The 23178-nt window shown below is 35.3% G+C and overlaps 1 protein-coding gene across 5 annotated transcripts; it reads left to right on the top strand.

The window, feature by feature from the left end:
- Positions 1-5077: 5077 nt before the first annotated feature.
- LOC108965172 (cyclin-T) lies at positions 5078-15313 on the top strand. Of its 5 annotated transcripts, none has more exons than XM_018927410.1 (10): positions 5078-5504; positions 5590-5803; positions 5902-6230; positions 6295-6340; positions 6455-6545; positions 6610-7075; positions 7753-9012; positions 9734-10818; positions 11517-11787; positions 12691-12948. In XM_018927410.1, exons 2-9 carry the CDS (start codon positions 5616-5618, stop codon positions 11760-11762), a joined length of 3711 nt encoding a protein of 1236 aa, XP_018782955.1. In that variant the 5' UTR covers positions 5078-5504; positions 5590-5615; the 3' UTR covers positions 11763-11787; positions 12691-12948. The 5 variants fall into 5 exon arrangements, with proteins under 5 accessions (XP_018782955.1, XP_018782942.1, XP_018782948.1 ...); XM_018927397.1 differs by having other exon boundaries at positions 5587-5803; XM_018927403.1 differs by having other exon boundaries at positions 5568-5803.
- The last annotated feature ends 7865 nt before the right edge of the window (positions 15314-23178 follow it).

Below are 23178 nucleotides of genomic sequence, written 5' to 3'. Positions count from 1 at the left end.
ATTAAAAGGATTTTAAAAAAGTATTTATTAGAAAGTAAATAAAAATTGAGCTACCTTTAAAATTAATGTGTGTGTGAAGAAATTATAGTACGTTATTAAATAAATTTAGCAAATTAAAATATCACATCCATACATAAGTGTTAGGTGAAGCTCACAAGAGCCTCAGGTTTGAGGTTTCAAAATTATAAAGAATCGATGTGCAAACAATTTGTGTGAGTATATGCGATTGGATAGAGTTGTAGCGGAAACTCCTTAGCATATGTACATACATATGTACATATGTACTTATATGTATGTATATCAACCAAATACCTTTATGCATTCGATTTAACGTTATTTGGCACCAATATATACACACTTACATAAGTGCAAGATATGTTTCGAAATTAAATGTACAACAAAGTTTAGTAAAACATAGTTCAACTTTCTAAGAGTCTACATACAATTTACCTTACCAAATAAGCGATGAATGTGTATTTATTATGTGTAAGAAATTTTGTAAGAAGCAACCGTGTGAATAATTTATTTCATCTTTATTCACATTTACTCAGAAAAACACAACGAAACTTCGTCACTTGCAAATTATAAAGAAAGCAGACTGCGCATCCTAAATTTTCGAAATATTCGAAATGCTCTTTATTTTTGCTTATAGTATAGGAAAATTAGTTAAATTTACTTAATACAATTTTATTAGTTTACATAAAATGATGAACTGTGAATAAACTTTGAGTTTTTGAAATTTTGCAACGGGAAATAATCCAAACGAAATTGGTTGAGGACTTAATAACAAAAAACATTTACACCAGTGTAAGTAATTTTTGAGAGCAAACCTTAACTTAGAATTTGGACGAAGAAAACAAAAACTGACAATTGAATTTTTGGCAGACAATTTTACAAAAAAATTAAAACTTCAGTGAAAATTTCGCGAACTTGTTTTTTAGTGTCAATCGAAGGAAAGTCTTAAAGAATTGTATCTCAAAGACCCGTGTAAAATGTATGAAGATCGGTTGAGTAGTTCTCAAGAAATCTTGCCAACCGACTTCAAAAACACCAATTTCGAGAGAAATGTGTTTAAAGACGGCGCACTTAGCCTAGCTAGCATCGAGCGCACAAGTTCTCAAGGCTGTATCTCCAAAATTATTACTCAGATCAACTTGAAAATGTAGGACAATATTCCAGAGATGTTGTAAAATTTAATAAGGCAATAAAAAAACCCCATGTAATGCCTAAAAAGAGTTTACTTCGATTTCCGCCGAAACTGCGAGTTGTGTAGAAAAGCGTAATGTTCCAAAGTTGCAGATAATGAAAAGATCTAAAACTTTGGCATCAACACCTTTTGGAGACAATCTCAAAATTTATGTGAAAAACTCAAGTAAATACTTGTATATTTATATAATACTACTTGGTATTTATGTATAATAAATATTATGATATAGGTTTTTTATTTTATCTTACAAAATTCTTTTCTCTCATGAAATTTAGTGTAAACCTAACTTTTTATTTCCCAGAGACACTGTATTTTTATTTATTATGTACAAAATAATAACTTTTCGAGGATTCATGTCGAAATAATTTGAAAAGTCACGTCACGTCATCAGAAGTAGACATTTATGATACTCGTATATAGTATAAGGCCTACTGACTCTGATATTTTGACGTGTGAACTTTCGATTGAAAAATAGGATTTTTTCGATTTTAAGCCGAAATAAGATTACCTTCTAAATATTTTAAATTTAAAAAATATAATATATTGCTTTTGGGACATGAGAAGCTAAGTTTCCACCCAATTTCGTGAAAGAAAAAACATTTGTGCAAGATACAAATAAAAAACCCTAAGAATAGGTAATTTCAATTTTTCATATAAATTTGAGGTTAAATGAGAAAGAGCTATATACAAAAGTTATAGATTTTTTCACTATAACTCCTTAACATAGTCTTGACGGAAATCAAAATAAGCCCATTTTATTCTTCTACTTTACTGGTGTAGATAAACCCTTTGTAAACTATTAAAAACTGGACCACGCCCCTCTCCAAATTATTTTTATTTTCTTTTATGTTATTTTGTCTTTCAATTCCAATGGGTTTCAACTTAGAATAAATTTCTTTAATTTTTACCATTTTCAATGGCTGCTGTACTAGTTTACTTGTGGACTTTCAAATTCAACAACCAGATTTCTATACATACATACATTCATACATACTTTTGACTCTCATTCCTACCGTTTTGAATGTTAGCTCCTGTTGCAAAATAACTCGAGGTTTTTATAGCCTCTAGTGCTTAGAAGGTTTATTAATTTTTTAAAACAGTTATAAACTAAGACAACTCGGAAAAAACTTGAGTTGAAGTTATGTAGAGAATATGCGACATTTTAAATCTTAATTTTACTCTGATTTATAATACATTTTAGAGTCTAATTTTCTAATTTTTATTAAAATGTGATCCTGAAAGTAGTATTTCAACATCAACTTAATTTGTTCTACTGACAGACAATTTATTACTAATATTTTTTATTAAAATTTCGTTGCAAATAAACTCACATAAAAACTTCAAAAAAAAAAAACAAAAAAAAACTATTTCGATGATAGCATTTAAAAGCAAAAAAAAGCTTAAAGTTACAACTACATTAACACATATAAATATTCGTGTGAATAAACGAAAATTCGCAAGAGAATGATTATAACAAGTATTATAGATTTTTATAGTGAATCGCCATGAAGCCGAAATTTCTTAAGTATCGTAAATTTTAGAAATACTTATGTAAGTAATGTAATATGCATTCCAATGATGAATACGCAACATTTTAGCAAATTTTTTGTATGTTTCATCTCAAAAATAAAAATTATTTTATAAAAAAGTATACGCTTTCATGTTATTTCGGAATTAAAACTACATTGGCTTGGGAAACCATGTTATTTTCTATCTCAAATGTTGGCCGTGGCTTCGTCTCAGAAGGTCCATCCGTTGAGCACAATTTGCGGTGACTCGTTTGAGCATTTCGACTGGTAACGGGCAAATGACATGCCGTTTGTTTTGCTCCAAGGCCTGAATCAAAGCAGTATTGTCCGCTTAGACTTTAGACTTTACATATCCCCACAGGAAAAAGTCTAACGGTGTAATATCACATGATCTTGGTGGCCAATCGAACGTGAAATTATCTGTTCACCGAAGTGTCCTCTGCATAAATCCATTGATTGATGCTATGTGTGGTAAGTGGCACCGTCTTGTTAAAACCAAATGTCACCAAGATCACAAGCTTCAATTTCGATTGGGAATGTCCAGTGGATTCATACGTAAACTGCGCCAAGTAGTTCCATACGTCAGTCCGTGTTAATGTCATCTACTGAAAGATCTTATGTGGGGGGAAAGAATTCGCCAGATATGATTGGCATGCTTCCACAAGTAAGGGCGCAGGATGCATTGCACCACAGCCAACGAAGGAAGTTGTAAAAGGTCGTGATAGGATAAATTCAAGTAGCTCACCTTCAGCTCGGTGAGTAGCGGCTATGGCCAACACCGCACAGGTGGGGTGAAGACATGGAGTCGGAGGTGGAAAATTCTCGCACCGACGGACGGTTGTTTCGGATGGATTGACGACGCGATGAGAGCCGGAATAAGTGGAGATTGTGTAAAATGATACTTCTAGCACTTGAAGGGCAAATAACCCGGTGAAACGAAGGCTCTAACACTCAATTAAATAAATAATGAATACCCTCAAAGTACAGAGCATGGAGAAGCCCCGCATTCATAGTCTCATTCTTGTACAAAAACTCACATCTCCTGAAGAGCGACGAAGTGCACAAGCGGCGATTGGCGCACAGGCTAGTAGTGATTTCCTTAAAAGAATCAGAAGGTGGTACTGTCCAAAGGCCTAGGGGACCTCCTGATTCAGGCGTTTAAAGGAGAGGTCAATGGTCTCGCCGATAAGCACAGAAACAGAAAGGTAATTTTGGATATATGTATTTTGTGATAGGCCCAGAGTCTACGTGGTGCAAGGTAAATGCGTTAACTTTTTATGTTCCTCGCTGCGGTGCAGGCGAACAGTAAACCGGGAGAGGTGACATTGGCATATGCGAAGAGTTTCGGCTCGATTTGACAAATCGTAGAAACATAAGTTGTTGTTGTTGTTGTTGTAACGGCAGAATTCTGCCGAGTTGACAGTCCTTGGCCGGATAAAAATCCGGGTCCGTTCCGGTTTTCGTAGACCCGACTGTCGTGGGAACGGCATAAGTATATAGCGCCTCTTGGGTAATTAACCAATGACTTAACCGATTGTTGACAGGGGTTCGTTACTTTTATAGTGTAATCTGTATTTCTCAAATAAGAAACATATAATGTTATGGAGCGTAATTTTCGCACCGAAAAAGTCAAGTCTTCAAAAAATAATGAAAAATAATAAGAATCAATATTCATAAATCATACATACACATATAACTTTAAAAATAAAATGACTGTTTTAATGGCAACATATTTTTATACTTTTTATTAGAAACAAAGAAAAATATATATATTGGTTCTTAAATAAATATTTGTAATAAAATATTTTAATTTTGGAATGAATTCTGTAAAATAGTTAACTATAACTAAGTGGGTAAATTAAATTTTAAAAATTTCATTTAAATAATAAAAAAATATATTATTATAAATTCAGCTAAAAATTAGTTTATATGACTTTTGCAACAAAAAATAAAATAAATATATTTTGTTCAGATGTCAATAAAACTTAACGAAACAATCTTGTTTTAGATTGGATTTGAACTCAGGCAACTCTGGTTTACTTTTGTGCGTTGGAACTCTGGCGACATGTGTTTTATGCTTGATGATGCCGTATGTTACAACTCTAAAATTGGGTTGGTGAATCGTATAAGATTACAGGTTTTCAATATGTGTTACAATATTAAAACAATTTGATTGCAAAGTTTTCACTAAGCTGTTACTGACCTGAGTTAAAAAAAGCACGTCTTTCTATAAATTTATACCAAAACCTATTACTTTTTAAATGTAAATGCATACACGCAATATGGCATCATTATTAACATTATGCCTCAGCATCCCTGTGTTTCGTGAAAAAAATTTCTTTTTCGTGTTTCGTGAAAAAAATTTTCGTTCCTATTTTTCTAAATTGTGCTAAAAGTGTAAAGTGAAGTGTATTTTCGTTGAAATTATATTAAATTTCTCTATAACGAGAATTTATAAGTGCTAATCTTATACTTGTGTATTGGCAAAGTGAAGAAATTGCACATACAAATGGAATTACACTGAATTGTATTCGGGGAAGTTGTGACGACTTTGTTCATGATTATTCTCCTCACACACACACACTCTCCCTTCCCTGTTAATGGTAATTGCATTTTAGCCAAAACTCCTTAGCCTCTGCCCCTAGTTTTGAAATGAAAGTTTAAGAATATCTGGATTTGCTCTGGTTGACTCTGTTCCCAGTAGCGTTGCGTTTAATAATATACATATACGCTTACGTTTTCACGTTCGCAGTTAGTTTGTCCATCTGGTAAGTTCACTATAATAGTAGTGATATACAACAAAATATTTATGTCATTGGCACATATTATAGCTAAATACCTATTCTATAGCAGTCGGGAGATTCAATTTTTTTATCAAAATGAGTAGTGGCGGTGCTTCAGCTGGGCCTGGGCCTTCTGATAAGGACAAGGATTCACATTGGTACTTCAGCGCTGAACAGCTATCGAACTCACCAAGTCGACGACAAGGAATCGATCCAGATGCCGAACTCTCATATCGCCAAATGACTGCATATCTTATTCAAGAAATGGGACAGCGTCTGCAGGTGTAAGTTAATAACTACAATTGGTAAACAAATTGATGTTTTTTCTTAAAAAAAAATTGCATTTCTATGTTGCTTATATATTTGTGTTGTGCACTTACAGCTCACAGCTTTGCATAAATACTGCCATTGTGTATATGCATCGTTTCTATGCCTTCCATTCCTTCACCCATTTCCATCGCAATAACATTGCGGCTGCGAGTTTATTCTTAGCTGCTAAGGTCGAAGAGCAGCCTCGAAAGCTTGAACATGTTATAAAGGCTGCTAACAAGTGCCTTGGTCAGTCAACATCCTCCACTGCAGACGCGTATTACATAGAACAAGCGCAAGAGCTGGTATTTAATGAAAATGTACTGCTACAAACTCTTGGGTTTGATGTTGCTATTGACCATCCCCACACTCACGTGGTAAAAACTTGTCATTTGGTTAAAGGTAATACAACTTAAAAGAATATAATTTTTTGTTAAATATTAATATTATAAATTTTTCTTTTCAGCCTGCAAGGACCTAGCACAGACTTCTTATTTTCTGGCTTCTAATAGGTTTGTTATTTTTTTAATATGTTACACAAAAGGCTACACCATTATTACTATGGTTAAATCCTAAAATCATGTGTGACAATTGATTTTAAACCGAAATTTGAATTTTCTATGTAGCCTTCATCTGACATCTATGTGCCTACAATACAAACCGACTGTAGTTGCTTGTTTCTGTATCTACTTGGCTTGTAAGTGGTCACGATGGGAGGTAAGCATATGAAAATTTTGCTAATTTCGATAGAAATTGTTGAAAGCGTGTATAATTGAAACAGATTCCACAATCAACGGAAGGCAAACATTGGTTCCATTATGTAGATAAAACTGTTACTATGGATCTTCTAAAGCAATTGACGGAAGAGTTTATAGCAATTTACGAAAAGAGTCCATCGCGTCTCAAATCCAAATTGAACTCAATAAAAGCTCTCGCTCAAAATGCAAGCAACCGCGTAATCAATAAGGAAAAGAAGGGTGCAGCCGAAGAGTGGAAAATGGGGGATATGATGAAAATGTATGCACACGATGGTAGTGGCGGTAGCAATAGTAGTAACAGTAATCAGCCTTATGCTACGACCTCTTTAAGCGGTGATTCCTCTCAGCAATCCTCCGCATTGTTGCCACCACCACCACCACAGCCGCAATTATCGCGAAAAGGCGATTTGCATTCCAGCCAACACCGTTCCCATCACAATTCGACGTCTCATCATTCGAAGATTAATTTCCCCCCTACGGATGTTCTTGGTAAGGAATTCATATTGCATGTATTCCCGCTTTTCAATAGCACAAATGTAAAGGTATTTCAATAGGCGTTTTGTGTCAATTATTAGCAATGAAAATGAAAAAGTTTAAAATGGGTTTAATAGAAAATATTCCTTATAACAAATTGGTAATATTATTATTGCATTTTTTTTTTTTTTTTTTTTTTTTTTTTTTTTTTTTTTTTTTTTTTTTTTTTTTTTTTTTTTTTTTGTTTTTTTTTGCTATCTAGTAAGTCCTTATTATTAGTGCGAGAGTTAATGTTTGACCAACTTTGCTATTGTTTTATATTTACAAAATGTGTATATTTTTAATTAGTTGCATTTATTACTTTGTGAGTTTGAGTTCATTAAAATATCGGCATTTGGTAAATAAATAGTATACACCTTAAACATTTCTATAACTTCTATAGACTTTCTGTTGAACAGAAAAGTACTCTAGAAATCCCTTGAATTCCTTTTTGCCGTAGTGTACGAAGTAAGTTCCTATTTCGTACAGTACTATTTCTGTTCACCAAAAGTCGGAATGATTTTCGAAAATCATTTGTAGCAATTCTTTAGTATTTCCTGAATTTCAGAAAATTTAAGATCATATCTAACAATATAGCGATATAGACGTCAAATTACATTCTAATTTTTTATTAATTTATTGCATCATTCCAGACCATAAAAGCAGTCACAAACAACCGCCGTTTAGTGGAGTTGTTAACCGCCCACGTGATCACTCGCAATCGTCTCAAGGTCATCAACAAGCAATGGTTCCAGGCAATTCGTCACGATCCGGTCTTCCATCATCCAGCGGACGATCTCTGAGCAGTATACCTGGCCAAAGTGTGCCACGACAGACTTTACAAGGTCATCAATTAGATGTGAACTATCATAAATCTCGCGATAAGAGTAACATTGTGGGTTCATATCCACATAATGCGTCATCGCAATCGCATGCTGGGCATAAGGTGTCGCAAAAACAAGACCCAAATCGAGTGATACAGAAGGAGCAGGCTGCTGGCAAAATGCCCGAACCTGGAAAAAGCGCCAGTAATAGTAGTAGTAGTAGTAGTAATAAACTATTCCCACCTACTTCCTCAATGGCGACCATGCCACAATATGGTAGCAACCCAACACAGTTGCAAAGCAAATTGGATATGGGTCAAGATATGTCACGTAATATAATGCATGGTCAACGTTCTTATGGGGTTAACAATGGGTCTGGTAATGTGCCGATATTGGGTAGTTATCAGCCACCGCACGTACGGCAGAGTAGTAATAGCGCTAGTAACAATGGAAAACACGATTTATCGAAACCCGCATCCGTCCACCTTCAACAGCATAGCAAACAGCCAACTATTCCAACAGATTCAATGTACAATGCTGGCACGCATGTAGATCAGCAAACAGCTGCACATGTACAATCACATTCGAATGCTGGTTATATGATTCCGCGGCCGCCAGAGGGTTCACACAACGAAGAGGCCAATTCCACACAGTTACCGTCAGTGCATGCGATGCTGCAACAGCCAATGAACGCTAACCAAACAAAGACCTCCCTGTTTAGCCCCGACTGGAGTCAACAACAGCAACAAACACAGTTAATGTCTTCAAATACTTATGTTAATAATAATATGTCAACAGCCGCTGTGGGCGATGCATATAATTATAAAATGCCATCTAGCAAGGAGGGAGGAGAGCGAGAGAAAAACGATCGCGATCGTATGGACGCTAATGCGACAGCACCTAAGAAAGACCGTAACCGGGGGGCACATCCTGGAATGGATATTACGAGTTCAATGCTTATGGGTGTACGACCAAATACTTCGCAGACACAGTTTCAACAACAGTTACAACAGCAGCAACAACAACAACCATCTTTAAAAATAAGCATGCCAAAGAAAACAGACTCAAGCAGTATCGGTGAACTTACTGGTAGGATCCATTGTTTCATTTTTCTACAACTTTTTCTTAAGCCTCAGTAGGAACAACAAAGCAAAAGTTATAACTAAGACTTACCGATATTCGAAATAACAGTGCTTGGCCGGATAACACCCTTGTCGATTTCGGTGCATAGAACCGGCTGTTGTGGAAATTACTAAGTTATTTATCCAGAATAGACTCTGACTTATGAAAAATACAATATGTCCAGCATGACACTGGTCCCTTCTTTCCATGTCCTGCTAACCCTACTCATCTGACACCCTTCTACCTTTGGTCCGACCCCGTCGTAACAGCACTGGTCCTACCAGTGGTTGACGTCGACGACAATTTAGGTAATCCTTACCATACATGGATCACAACAACAACAATGATTTATGCCAAATTTCGTGAAGATATCCTGTTATATAAAAAAGTTTCTATACAAGTACTTAATTTGACTTTAGTTTGACATCTATATGCTATAGTGATCCATTAAAGGTAATTCCCACAAATAAGTAGCTTTTCGCGGACAGAAGTATGTGTGCAAATTTTCAAATCCGTATCTCAAAAACCAAGGCCAAGTTTACATAAATACTGATAAACCGACCGACTTGAATAATTCGACTCAGCTCGTAACTCTTATTATTTATATACCTGTTTTATAGGGTTCCCGACATTTTAAACCACTACATTTTCAAAATATAAATCATAAGTCGAAATTTCCAATTTACAGGTATGAATGCCGGTATCAAACGTCCCAATGAAGGTGCCTACAAACAAGAGGAGGAACAAAATAAAATTCGGAAACTTGATACTCAACCTACATTGTCTTCGTATAATGAATCCAAAACAGGCGAAAGTAACAAGCTGCATGTGGTAAATGGAATAGAAACTAATCCTGACATGGTGAGGAGTTTGTTAAAAGAAAGTCTCTGCCCTTCCAATGCTCTCTTGAAAACGGAACAATTGGGAGCACTTAGTCTGCAACCACCAGCTGAACTTTTCGAACCATCCATAGTGGCCTCGGCTCCGGATGTGACCGTTGCATCGGCTGAGACGTCGCTAAAATCGACAAGCCAAAGTAGTGGAACTGAGCCATCATCTATGGAAATTAATGATGCCGGCAGTAATAAAGCAGAAAAGAAAAAGAAAAAAGACAAGCATAGACATAAAGAGAAGGATAAGTCGAAAGATCGCGAAGAGCGAAAAAAGCATAAAAAAGATAAAGACAAGCACAAGGAACGTGATCGGAGCGAATTAGAAAGTGCCGGGCATGTAAAGATTAAAATATCGAAAGATAAAATTGAAGGAACTGCCGAATGTTTAAAAATCAAAATACCAAAAGAACGTATAATAAATGATGTAAACAACAGTACGAGCAGTGCTAACAATAGCTCCACAGATAGCGGTAGCAATATACATCCGGCACCAGCGTTAAAGATTAAAATCAGCAAAGATAAATTGGAAAACTATGCGACAGACTCCTCGACACACACATCTTTACAACAAGCGCAGGCGCTGACACAAACGGCAGCTGGCTTCTATTCGTCCTTCGTAACACCCAATAATGCAACGACAACCACGTCACATAGTAGTAGTGGTGGTAGCAGTAGTAGTGGGAAAAAGAAAGACCGGGATCGTGACAAGGATCGCGAACGAGAGAAAGACAAAAAACGGGCTAGCAATGAGGGCATTAAATCGAATGGAAGTGGTTCATTCCATTCGGCAATGATGTTACAAGGCGGTACAGGGGGTTCACTGCTTTCACATCCGCCACCAACAACTGTCGCGGCGCCGAAAAGCCAAAACGTCAACAAGGTAAGCACCGTATAATTGTAATCGAAATCAATTAATGGGTATTGAAGGTCATTAACACATTCGCTACAACTATACTACAAAATACTGTTTATCATACACAATTCATGGACACTCACGTCTTTCTATTGATATTATGTACAAAAAAGTCTTCACAATTAAAAATTTGACTTCTTGCTATACTCTTCCTTTGAGGTTAAGCATGAAATTACTGAGTACAACATCTTAATAAAATGCACATATGTACATACATACATATATAAGACAAGTGGGCTAATCTATTTCAACACAAACATAAACTAACTTAATCATGTAGTAGAAGTTGATTTTAACTGGTCTACGATACTAAAAAAGCCATGTTTTCCCACATCAAACAGCATCACAGTACTAACATAGCGCTTCGGTATGTGTGGGGTCAAGTATGTGTTCCTAATTTATTCTAAACTTCATTGTTTCAACGAAGAAACCAAAACCGGTCATATGAAAAGGCAAAAAGGCGAAATATCATTGCTTCATGCATAAGCAAATGGTGTAGGAATTGTATTATTAAGAATTACATATGTATATTAGTCTGTATTCTAAAATACACGAATGAAACGAACTAATCCCTGTGGTAATGGTGATTTTATAAGCGCCTTTCTGGCGTGTTATACCAAAAAATGTAAGGCTTTAGCTTGAAACCATTTGAAATGATTTTACAGATGCAACTCTTATCGAATAATATGAATCAGCTCTTCGGAGAGTCGAATGATGATGATGATGATGATGACTATGATGATAATCAAAGTGTTAATCAAAAAAATTATAAGGATTATCATAAAAACAGAGTTAATAACACGGACTCCTCGTTCGCATACGCATCCACGTCCAACAACTCTGCGGGTTCTGTGCGTAAAAACACCGATTACGGGCAAAAATATTCGCAAACACATCATATGCAACGATGATAAATGCAATCATCACGTAAAATTGGTAATAAAACGATATCACACAAATACGGAAAGCATACACGTTTCAGTTTAGTTAAAAACTCCCTTTATGCAAAGGCCTAAAAAATTTATCTGATAGGCGTCACAAATTATGAACCTTCAGCAAATATTAAGGGCATGTTAAACTCAAAAACAAAAAACAAAACAAAAAAAAAAAAAATCCAAAAAAATGTTACCATCACAAGGACCTGATTTTGATCCTTCATTTTGTATAGCAGTTATATGATATCACAGTCCTGTATCTGTACAATTTCTTCGGAGGTTGTACCGTTGCCTTAAAAAATAATTCATGAAAAATTTTGTGTAGATGTCTCGTCAAATAAAAAAGTTTTTCATACAAGATTTAATTTGGATACTTCAGTTTGTTTGACAGCTATATGCATTAGTTATGCGTTCTGTACAATTTCTTCGCCAATTATAACGTTGCTTTAAACAATAATTCGGGCCAAATTTTGGGCCAATGTCGGCGGTTCCCACTGACGTCTCAAAAACGATCGTTTAGTTTGCGTAAATACAGACAGACACACGGACATGACTACATCCACTCAGTTCGTCACGCTGATCATTTATGAATATTTTTTAGAGGGCTAGAGGGTCTCCGACGTTTCCTTCTAGGTGTTAGAAACTTCGTGGCAAATTCAATATACCCTCTTCAGGTTGTAATGTGAGCGTCCTACTTATGTACATAAGTGCTAACTGCATGTGGAGGTGAAATATCCGTCATTTCATAAGTCCAGTGTTATCTTTCCATTTAATTTGTGTTCCGTATCTTATTCTTATTATTATTTGACGTTCAAAGTCCCAAATGAATGTGAAATTGTATTGTTCTTCATAACAGACGAAATTTTTGTTGCATTGCTCATTAAATATATATTCTTTTTTACAGTTTTAAAAGAGGCGTTACACTTGGCAGGACTGGCATATACATGCTGCACGTACATAAGTTGGCTTGCAAAATATTTCACACACTTTACGTACATTAAGCTGCTACATACGTATAAGAAAACAAACGAATAAATTCTACAAAAACAAAAAACCAAAAAAAAAAAAAGAAAGTAAACTATAAAAACGTGCAGAATTTTTAATTTAATGTTCGGCCAAGGCACTAACTTCGCCATGAAATAAAAACACAGTGAAACAACAATATTCACACATCATTTCATTGCTACATGAGATATAGATATTGCGTTATGGCGTCCCATTTACGCACGCAAATTCAATTGACGCATTTACTACTTAAAATATTAATTACGCTGGTGTAAAGGCAAATAAATTTCATTTAGAGACAACCGCACTGTCTACGTTGTAATATTGTTTCAGAAACATGTAAACAACAAACTATTGCGAAAATAGTTTGGCGCACGGAAGTGAAAGTGTTTTGAAAACTGTTTATAGTTGCTAATTCTCATGCGTAATGAGATGGAAAATCATAAAGAATCTCGCATGTAAATATACACCGGAAGAACGTACTTAGTATTTGGGCGATTCTGCAGAGCACGCGTATAAGCAAATAGCTCAACATATACATACATACAAGTATATAAACAACGTTAATACTGGCCTAATTTACTTTCACTTTCGTTTTTAGTGAAGCAACTTTTGGACTTTTTTTTTGTTTTTTTTTTGTTTCTTGATATTAATAAAATGTTTAAGTGAAGAATTTTAACAATTGTAGCAATTGTTGCTTTATAATACTTAGCATTTTTAATAATTTCGTATTATAAATGTAAAATGTATGAATTTCTATTTCTATTCTTGAAAAAGGTGTGTAAAACTAATTGCATTGAAAATTTTTCTTTGATTAGTAACTGTTTAATAAAATTCGTAAATACCTGAAAAATGTAAAAGAAAATTTCAAACAAGAAAATAATAATTTATTGCGCTCTTATGTCTGAATTTAGAAAACATGCTCATTTTACAATGTAAGCGTTTGTTTCATATGCAGCAGCACGCGGTAATAGTGTTGAAAATATATTTTTATATATTTATATCTTTTATGCTTTCAATCAATTGCATGCTCATACATATTTACATATATAGAAACATACATATGATGTTGCAATGGGCATAATTAGTGAAATGGCGCACGTATTCGGTTTCGTAAGTGCATGCTGCCGGCGCCCTTAGGTATTCTGCTATATACTAAAGAATTTAGTGTTTACGGACAAAATGAAAGTGCTTCTATTTTTTTTTTTTTTCAAAAATAAAAGTTTTTTAATTTTTTTTTTCAAAAAAAAAAAAGTTTTTTAATTTTTCAAATATGAGAGTTTTTTTGCATTAGCATCTTTTCAAGTTTAATATAATCTTATAGCATTTAAATAAACTTAAGTTAGCTACTAGTTAGAATAAAGCAATTTTATATTTTTATTTTCGTTTAATTTTTTGTTTTGCTACAACAGTGATGAATGCAATATTTTTTAATTCAAGCCTCTGTTGTTTGCAATTTTGATTAAAAACAAAAAAAACAAAAAAATGGCGAACGCAATTTTAACAGCATAGTTTCAGCCAACTTACATAACTGAGCTATGTGTGGCAAATACATGTTGCATTTTGCATTATTTCTGCTAATGCTGTATTAAACTCTGCCTTGGAAGGCATGAGAAAGTTGAAATAACTAGTTCTACATTTTATACTTAATGCTGAACTGTCACACGTGATCAAACGTCCACACAACAATACTGACACAAACATATTTCAGCCATACATAAATCGGCCCACACAAAAGTTTGTGTGTATCCTCGTATATTTAATACAAGTAATGCAGAACTCCCAAATACGGTCATCGTAAGTTTAACTAAATAAGTAGCAATTGAAAACAAGTAAAACACATACATACCATGTGTAATCATACATACACATATGTATGTATGAGCAGAAACCAACAAAAGCCAACACAAACAATTTAATTTATAATTAACAAATGGAAAGCAGCAGTTAGCGTTTCAAACTAACATTAATTTCATTGCAATCTATTTGCAGTTACAAAATCTAAGAGATCGATTATTGAAATATTTTCCAAGCCGTTAAATAAATTCTATTTAAGCACGGACAAAGGTTTTAAGCGAAAATTAAGTATTGTTGTACATAAAAAATTAGAAATACAAAAACACTATATGGAACAATTGTATTGGATGCTGAAAATAGAAAAAAAAAAACAAAAACAAACAATTTAATGCATTGAAATTCATATAAAGGTTATTATTATATATAAATAATATTATAAAATAAATAAATAGCACGATTGTAGCAAACATAGTCTTAACAAAGTCGGCGAGTAAAACAAAATGGAAGGATAGCGGACAAGACCGTGGCTTAAGCTTATCGTTGTATGTATAAATTCTATAATTAAGTCTTATCATTAAATCCTATCATCATAATTATCATCCACAATTGTACAATAATGTATTAGTTTTAGTTTTGCAATTGTCATTGTCCTTAATAACTTACTCATAGAAGCAATAAACAAATTTCATTTGGCCTTTCATAAAAATAATACAAAAAATATATCGAAGGTTGCGTCTAATTTTTCTAAATAAATAAAAATTCTATTATGAAAAATAATAAAAATAAATGATTGCTGCATTATATTCAGATGAAAGATATCTATAAAAAAACACCGTGTTGTTATTTGCAAGTGTTTTTGCTTGGCAGGAGAGTCAAATTAAAATTTTCGGTGCTATTTTCTAAATTCTAGCATCCCAGTAATTTACATCTCCAATTCATTTTATCATTGCTTCATTTAATTTCGATCGCGAATTCGATATCTTCGTCACAGTTGAACCACCTAAATACCTAAAAACCGTTCCCATGACAATTTCGAATCTAAGTAATCGGAACGGACCCACATTTTTCTGCTCGGTTGCTTTTGCAGAGATCATCCCTGCAGTCATCTGCTTATATCGGAACCGCGTCCTAGGATCATCAAGAGGTCTTCCTCAACTAAGTCGACGACTTAAAACAATACGCCGACCACACTTCGGACGCAATAAATTTCAGACATGCACTGATTCCCATCACAGTGTTAATAGCTCACACCTTCACCAACTCCCTCACAGTGAATGGTGTACTTTGCATTGCCGACGATGAGCTTATGATGCCGCGAGGATCGAGAGTAGCAAGTTAAGCTCCTACTTATCCAGCGTCAATCCTGTCCAGCGTGCAACGAGTCACCGCATGGCACTAAACACTTATTTGCATGCCTTGCGAAACCTACACATGTGACACCGCTCTGCCTATGGTCCGACCCTATCGAAGCAGCCCTTTTCCAGGGTCTACCGTTGGATGACCTCGATGACAACTTATCTAATTCTTACCATCCTTACGATGATTAGATTACTTTTACCACAACATCAACCTGCATTTTTATCCGACCAAGAACTATCCACTCGTCACTATGTCTCGATATTACTTCAGGGGATACAGTCACAGGCGATCGGATCTTGAAGGCCAATAAATTAATTATTTCGTTTGCTGCATGACGACATGTAGTGCTGGTTTGTTGGAATCAAAGATCGTACCAATTCAGGTACAAATAAGTCATTAGTCATGGTTTTATGACGTTCTCCATTGACTGTAGCAGTATGACCGGGTTATTGCATATTCCCTCTGCCCATTCAGCACACCAAACGGCGACTTTTTCAGGATGTAACGGCGTCTCAACATTGGCTAATTACAATCGGAGGCCTCTGAGAACGCACATTATTCACTAGTGTGCAAAACCGACCCACAGGTGCTCTAGTTATCGACTACGCTGGGCGATTATGACGACCGATTATAGGAAGCAACGTGCGATGTGTCTTAAGCGCGGCGTACGGAACAATTATTTTGGTAATAAGAATTTAAAAAAAAACTTTGGAATGAAAATTAGTTTGTATGTCAACTTTTCCGCCTTTTTCAGCTATGTCAATCCCTACTCTCTGAATGAATAGTTAAACCAAATCTAATTTCTGCGTTAAAAATTACTTTGAAAGAAAAAGAAAAGGTTTACTTCTTTAACCACAAAATCGAGCGAAGACTAAAAAAAAAATGTATTAACTTTATCGGCACCGAAGCTGTAAACCCTTCACAATTGCGTTTATATATTTATTTTACAGGGTCTCCGATGTTTCCTTCTGAGCGTTTCAAACTTCGTGGCGAACTTAATATTCCCTGTTCAGGGTATAAATACAGTTGAACTTCCATAAATCAAACTTCTCTAACTCGAAGTTCTCCATAACTCGAACTCTTAAAAGGTCAATAGAGGTCAAATTTCGCAAACATCCCTTCTATTATACGAAGTCTATCCAGCTCGCCTATCCAATATAAGGGGACCCCACAATTCGCCAAATACCGTGGGTTAAGCCTCCTTGTTATCGCCTGACATCGAGGGTAGTGTGTGAAAGACTGAAGTCCACAGTCAACAAACTAATTGGACCTTATCAGTGTGACTTTAGATCTGGAAATTCGACTATCGATTAGACCAGGGCCATGCGCAAAATCTTGGAAAAGACCGGTGAAAGATCGACACACTCCACCTCTTCGTCAATTTTAAAACTTCCGCACGAAAAGGATTTGCCTCTATACTGCTATGTTTGAATTTGGTATCCCCGCAAATTTCGTACGGCTGTGTAAGCTGACGTTGAACAATAACGAAAGCTACGTCAGGAATCGGAAGGACCTCTCTGATCGGTTCGATTCCAAGAAAGGTTTCAGACGAGGGGCCTCTCCATTGTGTGACTTCTTCAAACTAGGTACAATCTTCTATAAGAGTGTATAACTGCAGGCATATGCCGTTAATATTGATATCATTGGCCTTAACAACCGCGCCGTTAGTTCTGCTTTCGCCAGATGGGATACGGAAGCGAAGCAAAAGGGTCTGGCAGTGAACGAGAGAAAGACGAAATATCTCCCTGTCATCAAACAAACAGTCGTCGCATGCACGACTTGTCTCGCGCATCACCGTTGATAGTCATAACTTTGAAGTCATAGATAGTTTCGTCTATCTCGAAACCAGTCTCAGCCCCAATAACAATATCAGCCTTGAAACTCAACACTGAATCATTTTTGTCAACAAGTGCTACTTCGGACTCCCTACCAAACTCTACCAGTCCAATGATATCATGTTATTAGTCGACGGTACGAGTTTTCGAGAGAACGGTTCTGCGGAAGATGCAGGGTCCTTTACGCATTGTCAACGGCGAAACAGCAGTCGATGGAATGATGAGCTATATGAAATATACAGCGACATTGACCTAGTTCAGCGAGTGAATAGACAGCGATGGCGCTGACAAGGTCATGTCTCTAGCCATGAAAGTTTTTGATTCAGTACCCGCCGGTCAAAGCAGAGGAAGAGGGAAGACATCCATTCATTTAGAGACATCAGGTGAACAAGGACCTGGTTAAACTTGGTATCTCGAATTGGCGCCAAATAGTGAAAAGAGAAACGACAGGCACGCATTTGTTAATTCAGCTATAACCGCGTAAGCGATGTTTACGCCAGTAGAGAAGAAGAAKAAGGTCATCTTTTTGTCGATATGTCAGTTTGAATATAGCGAAAAAATAAAATTTTAGCTAAAAATTATTTCCACTTAGACAATATTACTATTTATGGACTGGTTGAAGTCAAGTTCATTGCTTCTGAGTTACCAATCCACATTCGGTAATACAATTGAATTAAAATATTTTGTTTAAATTTAAACATTTTGTTTATTGATTGCATCCCACTAACACTCATGCACACCCTGCTATCCGCACACTAATTGAATACACGTGTTCAAACAAAGAAAATAAATTAAAGTATCTAATTAAAAATAATTCCCGCTAATCATAAAACAGGTATTAAATAACAAGTTAAGCCAAAGGTTGGGTGCACAAGGTTCCGTCCAGTGTGCCAATACTCGCCCCAATTATAATATACAGTGCAGTCTTATCATTCATAACATATTGGAAAATCATATTATCAGGACATTCGAACTATAACCACTCTTACTTCCCATATAACACCATTTTAATGCCATCTGGTTATTCCACTTTACAATATATAAATAAAGAACCCGTGAAGATAGTCGAACTATCTACTATCTCATAAAAAGCAGAACTTTTCAACTCCTCAAAAGGCGAAGACATGAACCTTAAGCCTGACTTTGTACTGAAAATACCAGTAAATCTGTGAGATAGATATGTAATTCATATACAGAGAGATTATTTCCCTCATAATAATGTGATTTTGTGTCAAAAAAGAGTAAAATCAATACTTTCCCTAAATGGTACAAATTATTCAAAGAGGGTCGAGAACCCGTTGACGGCGAACCACGTCCGGGACGACCATTAACATCAACTGATGATGAATAATAAAAGGAATTGGTGCTTGCGAATCGATGAATAGCAGTCAGAGATCTTACTGCCATTTTTGGAATATTGGAAAGATCAGAACCATTTTGAAAGATCATTTGAGCCTAAGAAAAGTAAAAGCACGATTGGTTCCAAAATTACTCAATTTTTTTGAGAAGCAGCGGTGCTTTAACGTCAACAATGCTTTCTGACTTCCGGTATGTCGTGAAAGGTATTATTACTGGCGATTGGATATATGCTTATGACCCGGAAACAGTTGATTAATCGCCCGAATATCGTGGCAAAGGTGAGCCGAAGCCGACAATAACACGCCAAGGCAAAAATCAAAGTTATGTTGACAGTTTTTTTTTCCATTTTTTGCCAAATTTTCAAACAATATCGTGCCGCAACCAGTGTATTCGCCTGATTAGCAACGTACGACTTTTCTGCAAACTCAAATGCCCATTCGGGGAAACCGTTTTGAGTCAATTGAAACATTAAACTTGAACCGCTATGCGCATTGAATACTATTCCGGAAATTGACTTTAACAATTGTTTCGAGGATTGGAAAAAAAGTTCGCACAAATATATTGTGGCCAAGGAGGATTGCTTTGAGGTGGATGACTTAAATTTTGAGGAATAAATTAATAATTTGAAAATTACGAACAAAGTATTACTATTTTTTGTAGTACATCGAAAATAAAAATTTTCATAATTCCGGTTGACTTAAAACCATATACATATGCACATATATTGGACAATTTAATCGGGTCAATACTTCTCCTAGCCCTAGTATACCTAATATAGTGATTTTCGATTTTTCAGTTGGCTTCGAATCGTTTATTTTGGTCAATATGGTATGTGTAGCTGTATTCCTTTGTGTGCTACCTTCTATTTGATTTGATCTTTGGCTCTTGGTGAGGGTCTCGAATACTGAAAATTTTTAAATAGAATTCCCCTTAACAAATAAAACAACTTAATGCTTATGGTTGACTCCATACCGAAAATATTCGTAGCCACTTTCATTAACACAGTTCAGCGAAATGAAAGACAGCGGCTACGCTCCGCTAAGTCCGAATGAATTGTGCAAGGGTTACTATTTTAATATTTTTCCAAATACACTGTCGTTATGGCTATACGACAACTTTATGACAACTCCAATAACATCAAAACGGCTAATTAGCATAAATATGTAAATTTCATATTTTTACTCAACTTGATATCGATTGCTTAATGTATATGTACTAACAAATCGATTCTACACGATTCTACGATTCTTAATTTAAGATTGTGAAATTGTTTCAAATGCMCTGTCGTTATGGCTATACGACAACTTTATGACAACTCCAATAACATCAAAACAGCTATTTAGCATATATGTACATATATGTAAATTTCATATTTCTGCGCAACTTGATATCGATTGCTTAATGTATATGTACTAACAAATGGATTCTACACCTTAATATAACCTATTAAACCATCCTTGGACGACTTTACTCGGAAAGTAGCAGCAAGTTCAGCTATAAGAATAAAGGAATAAGGATATTGGAACAGGAAAGACACTTAATCAGCTAAGCTCAAATAAAACAGCCTATTTACTCCCAAGGTTAGATTTCAACCACTCTTTATACTGACGGGCTCAATATAGTCGCGGAGTAAGGGCGGGTGTGTATTCCAATGATCTCGAAGTTTCTCTCACGCCATTGCTGGCTTACGATATAACGATTCCGCTGCCTCGACATTCGGATCTAAGTAACCAAGATTTAAACTCGGCCAAGGACTGTCAACTCGACACCATTCCTCGAAATTTCTCCAGGAATCTTTTCTTTAGATACAACAACAACAACGCCACTAGTAGTCAACAATTGCTAGAAGACTTTAAGCTCACTGGCAGGCCAACTTCACTTATCCATAATTTGGGTTCCCGGCCACTGGAAAACTTTCAGGTAACATAAAGGCAACTTGATTTAGTTAAACTAGGAGTCTCTATAGACGAATACCAAGCGGAGTTTTACAAAGATCAAAAGCGTGCTGTATACGCAGTTTGAAAAAATAATTATTAAGCAGTTGAAAATCAATAATCAACTAAGTATGTAATTTCGTTGAGAGAAAAAATGGTTTAGTCGCAACAATGAAACGAAATAACAAGGTCACGAAGGTCCTACGGTAGTGCATTCAATACCAAATTTAATTTTAATCCATTTGTAACAGTTTTTAATACAAATTTTAGCCGTCATTGGTTCTTGCAAATCACGAGAATATAAGATATTCGTCTGCACTCGAACTTAGTCATTTATTACTTGCTTAGATGCTCTGCATCGAAAAATCAACAATTTGAGATTTTGGTCATTTCTTTTAATACAAAAAACCCATAGTTAACGGTAAACAGTGTGTTATCACTTTCGCAACGATCAACTTGTCACGTGCTCACGTTGTGACGTAAAAACCGGCTGGAGGAACACACTTGGAATCCCCACATGCTGCTGCTATCGCTCTCAGTGCCTACGCGCTTATACAAGTCTATTTCGGTTTGTATGCGCATGATTCATGAGATTTTGCTACAATTACTGGTTGTCAGCGGAATTTACGCTAAATAAAAGAGTCACCGACACTTTCAATGCGTGTAAGTATGTAACTGTACAAGATGTTGGATATATGTTGCATATATTCATATTTAAATATATTTAACTCAAGCCAGTGGACATAATTTTATTTGTCTATTAATACTTCCGCTCATTTGTGTATCTAAAATTATGCTCTATATATGTATATTTGTATATACGAGTACATTGAACAAATATTGAAATATTTGTAAATACATTGAACCAAGTTCTATTTATTGCTTAGTAATTGGGCATTTGTGTGACCAATAGTTCTTAGACTTTGCGTTATTTAGAAGGAAAAGGCGGAAATTTATTAGAATACCACAATTGAGTGTGTCGAATTTTAAACGAACTCTAAATTTAATCGCTGTCTCAAAACATTTTCATGAGAATAAAGATATGCTCATTAAAATCAAAAATCTGACGCTGTTATTACTCAACTTTTTACTTGTAGGTTCACTTGCACATAATATTTGTATGTACATATATACAAGTAAACAGTTAATTGTGTTATTCTCAAAAGATAACTCTTCTATGTACATACGTAGATACATACATATGTAGATATTATTGACACGTGATTATTTTGCTGTAAGATTTTACAATGAAAATGAAGAATTTTATTCTTAGCCAACTTAAGTGGTCTTCTGTCAGATTCCTCGGAATCCACTATATTATTAYTATTCTGTTATACTGTTTGCTATTTAAAATTCTCCTTTTAAAACTTATACGTAATATAGCCTGACCTCAAACTTGTAAGAAATTGTACTAATTTATAGTTGGATTTTTCTGAGATTTATGCTGACTAGATAAACTGAAACCTATTATAGAACCACTCAAAAATGTGTCAGTATACCCGGAAGGAAACTTAAGAGACTCTATAAAATATATATAAATGAGCTGGGTTGTTTTAGCTATATCTCATGTTACTAGCTCTTCAGTTTTTGAGTTATCCATTTTTATTGGTATAACGGGTGATCCAAGTAAAATACTTTTTTCAATAGAATATTTTGTCAAGTCACGTGTGAGCTGTATCAAGGTGTCATGCAATATTTTGTTTGGCATTTCATTATTAAAAATCACTTTCTGTAAAGACTCACTTAGCTCAACTTATGGTGAACATAATCGACCTGCTGGGTGCACTATTTGCAGCACCATCACCCATCTTGGGACTTAGCATTCATTATTGGATAATATTCGACCAAATAGACCATGTCCACAACGCAGTGAAAAAAATTAGCAGCCGTAGCTGAGAGTGTACACGAAGACCGTAAAGAGTCCATTCGCTCGCCGATCGCAAACATTTAGACCCGACGTTCGCGAGCAAATTTTGTTATGCGATGAAGCCCAATTCTGGCTCAATGAGTATGTAACACAGTACCTCTACTGAGATATGTAAGCTTACCACATTTAGGACGAAGGATTCAAGAGATTTAGTGTAGTTTGTGGATCAACCTTAC

The sequence above is a fragment of the Bactrocera latifrons genome, unplaced genomic scaffold, assembly GCF_001853355.1.
Source record: "Bactrocera latifrons isolate USDA-ARS-PBARC rearing strain unplaced genomic scaffold, ASM185335v1 scaffold_1, whole genome shotgun sequence".
Lineage (NCBI taxonomy): Eukaryota > Metazoa > Arthropoda > Insecta > Diptera > Tephritidae > Bactrocera > Bactrocera latifrons.
The sequence above is the reverse complement of the archived record's forward strand: the minus strand, read 5'-3'. Positions and strand labels throughout refer to the sequence as shown.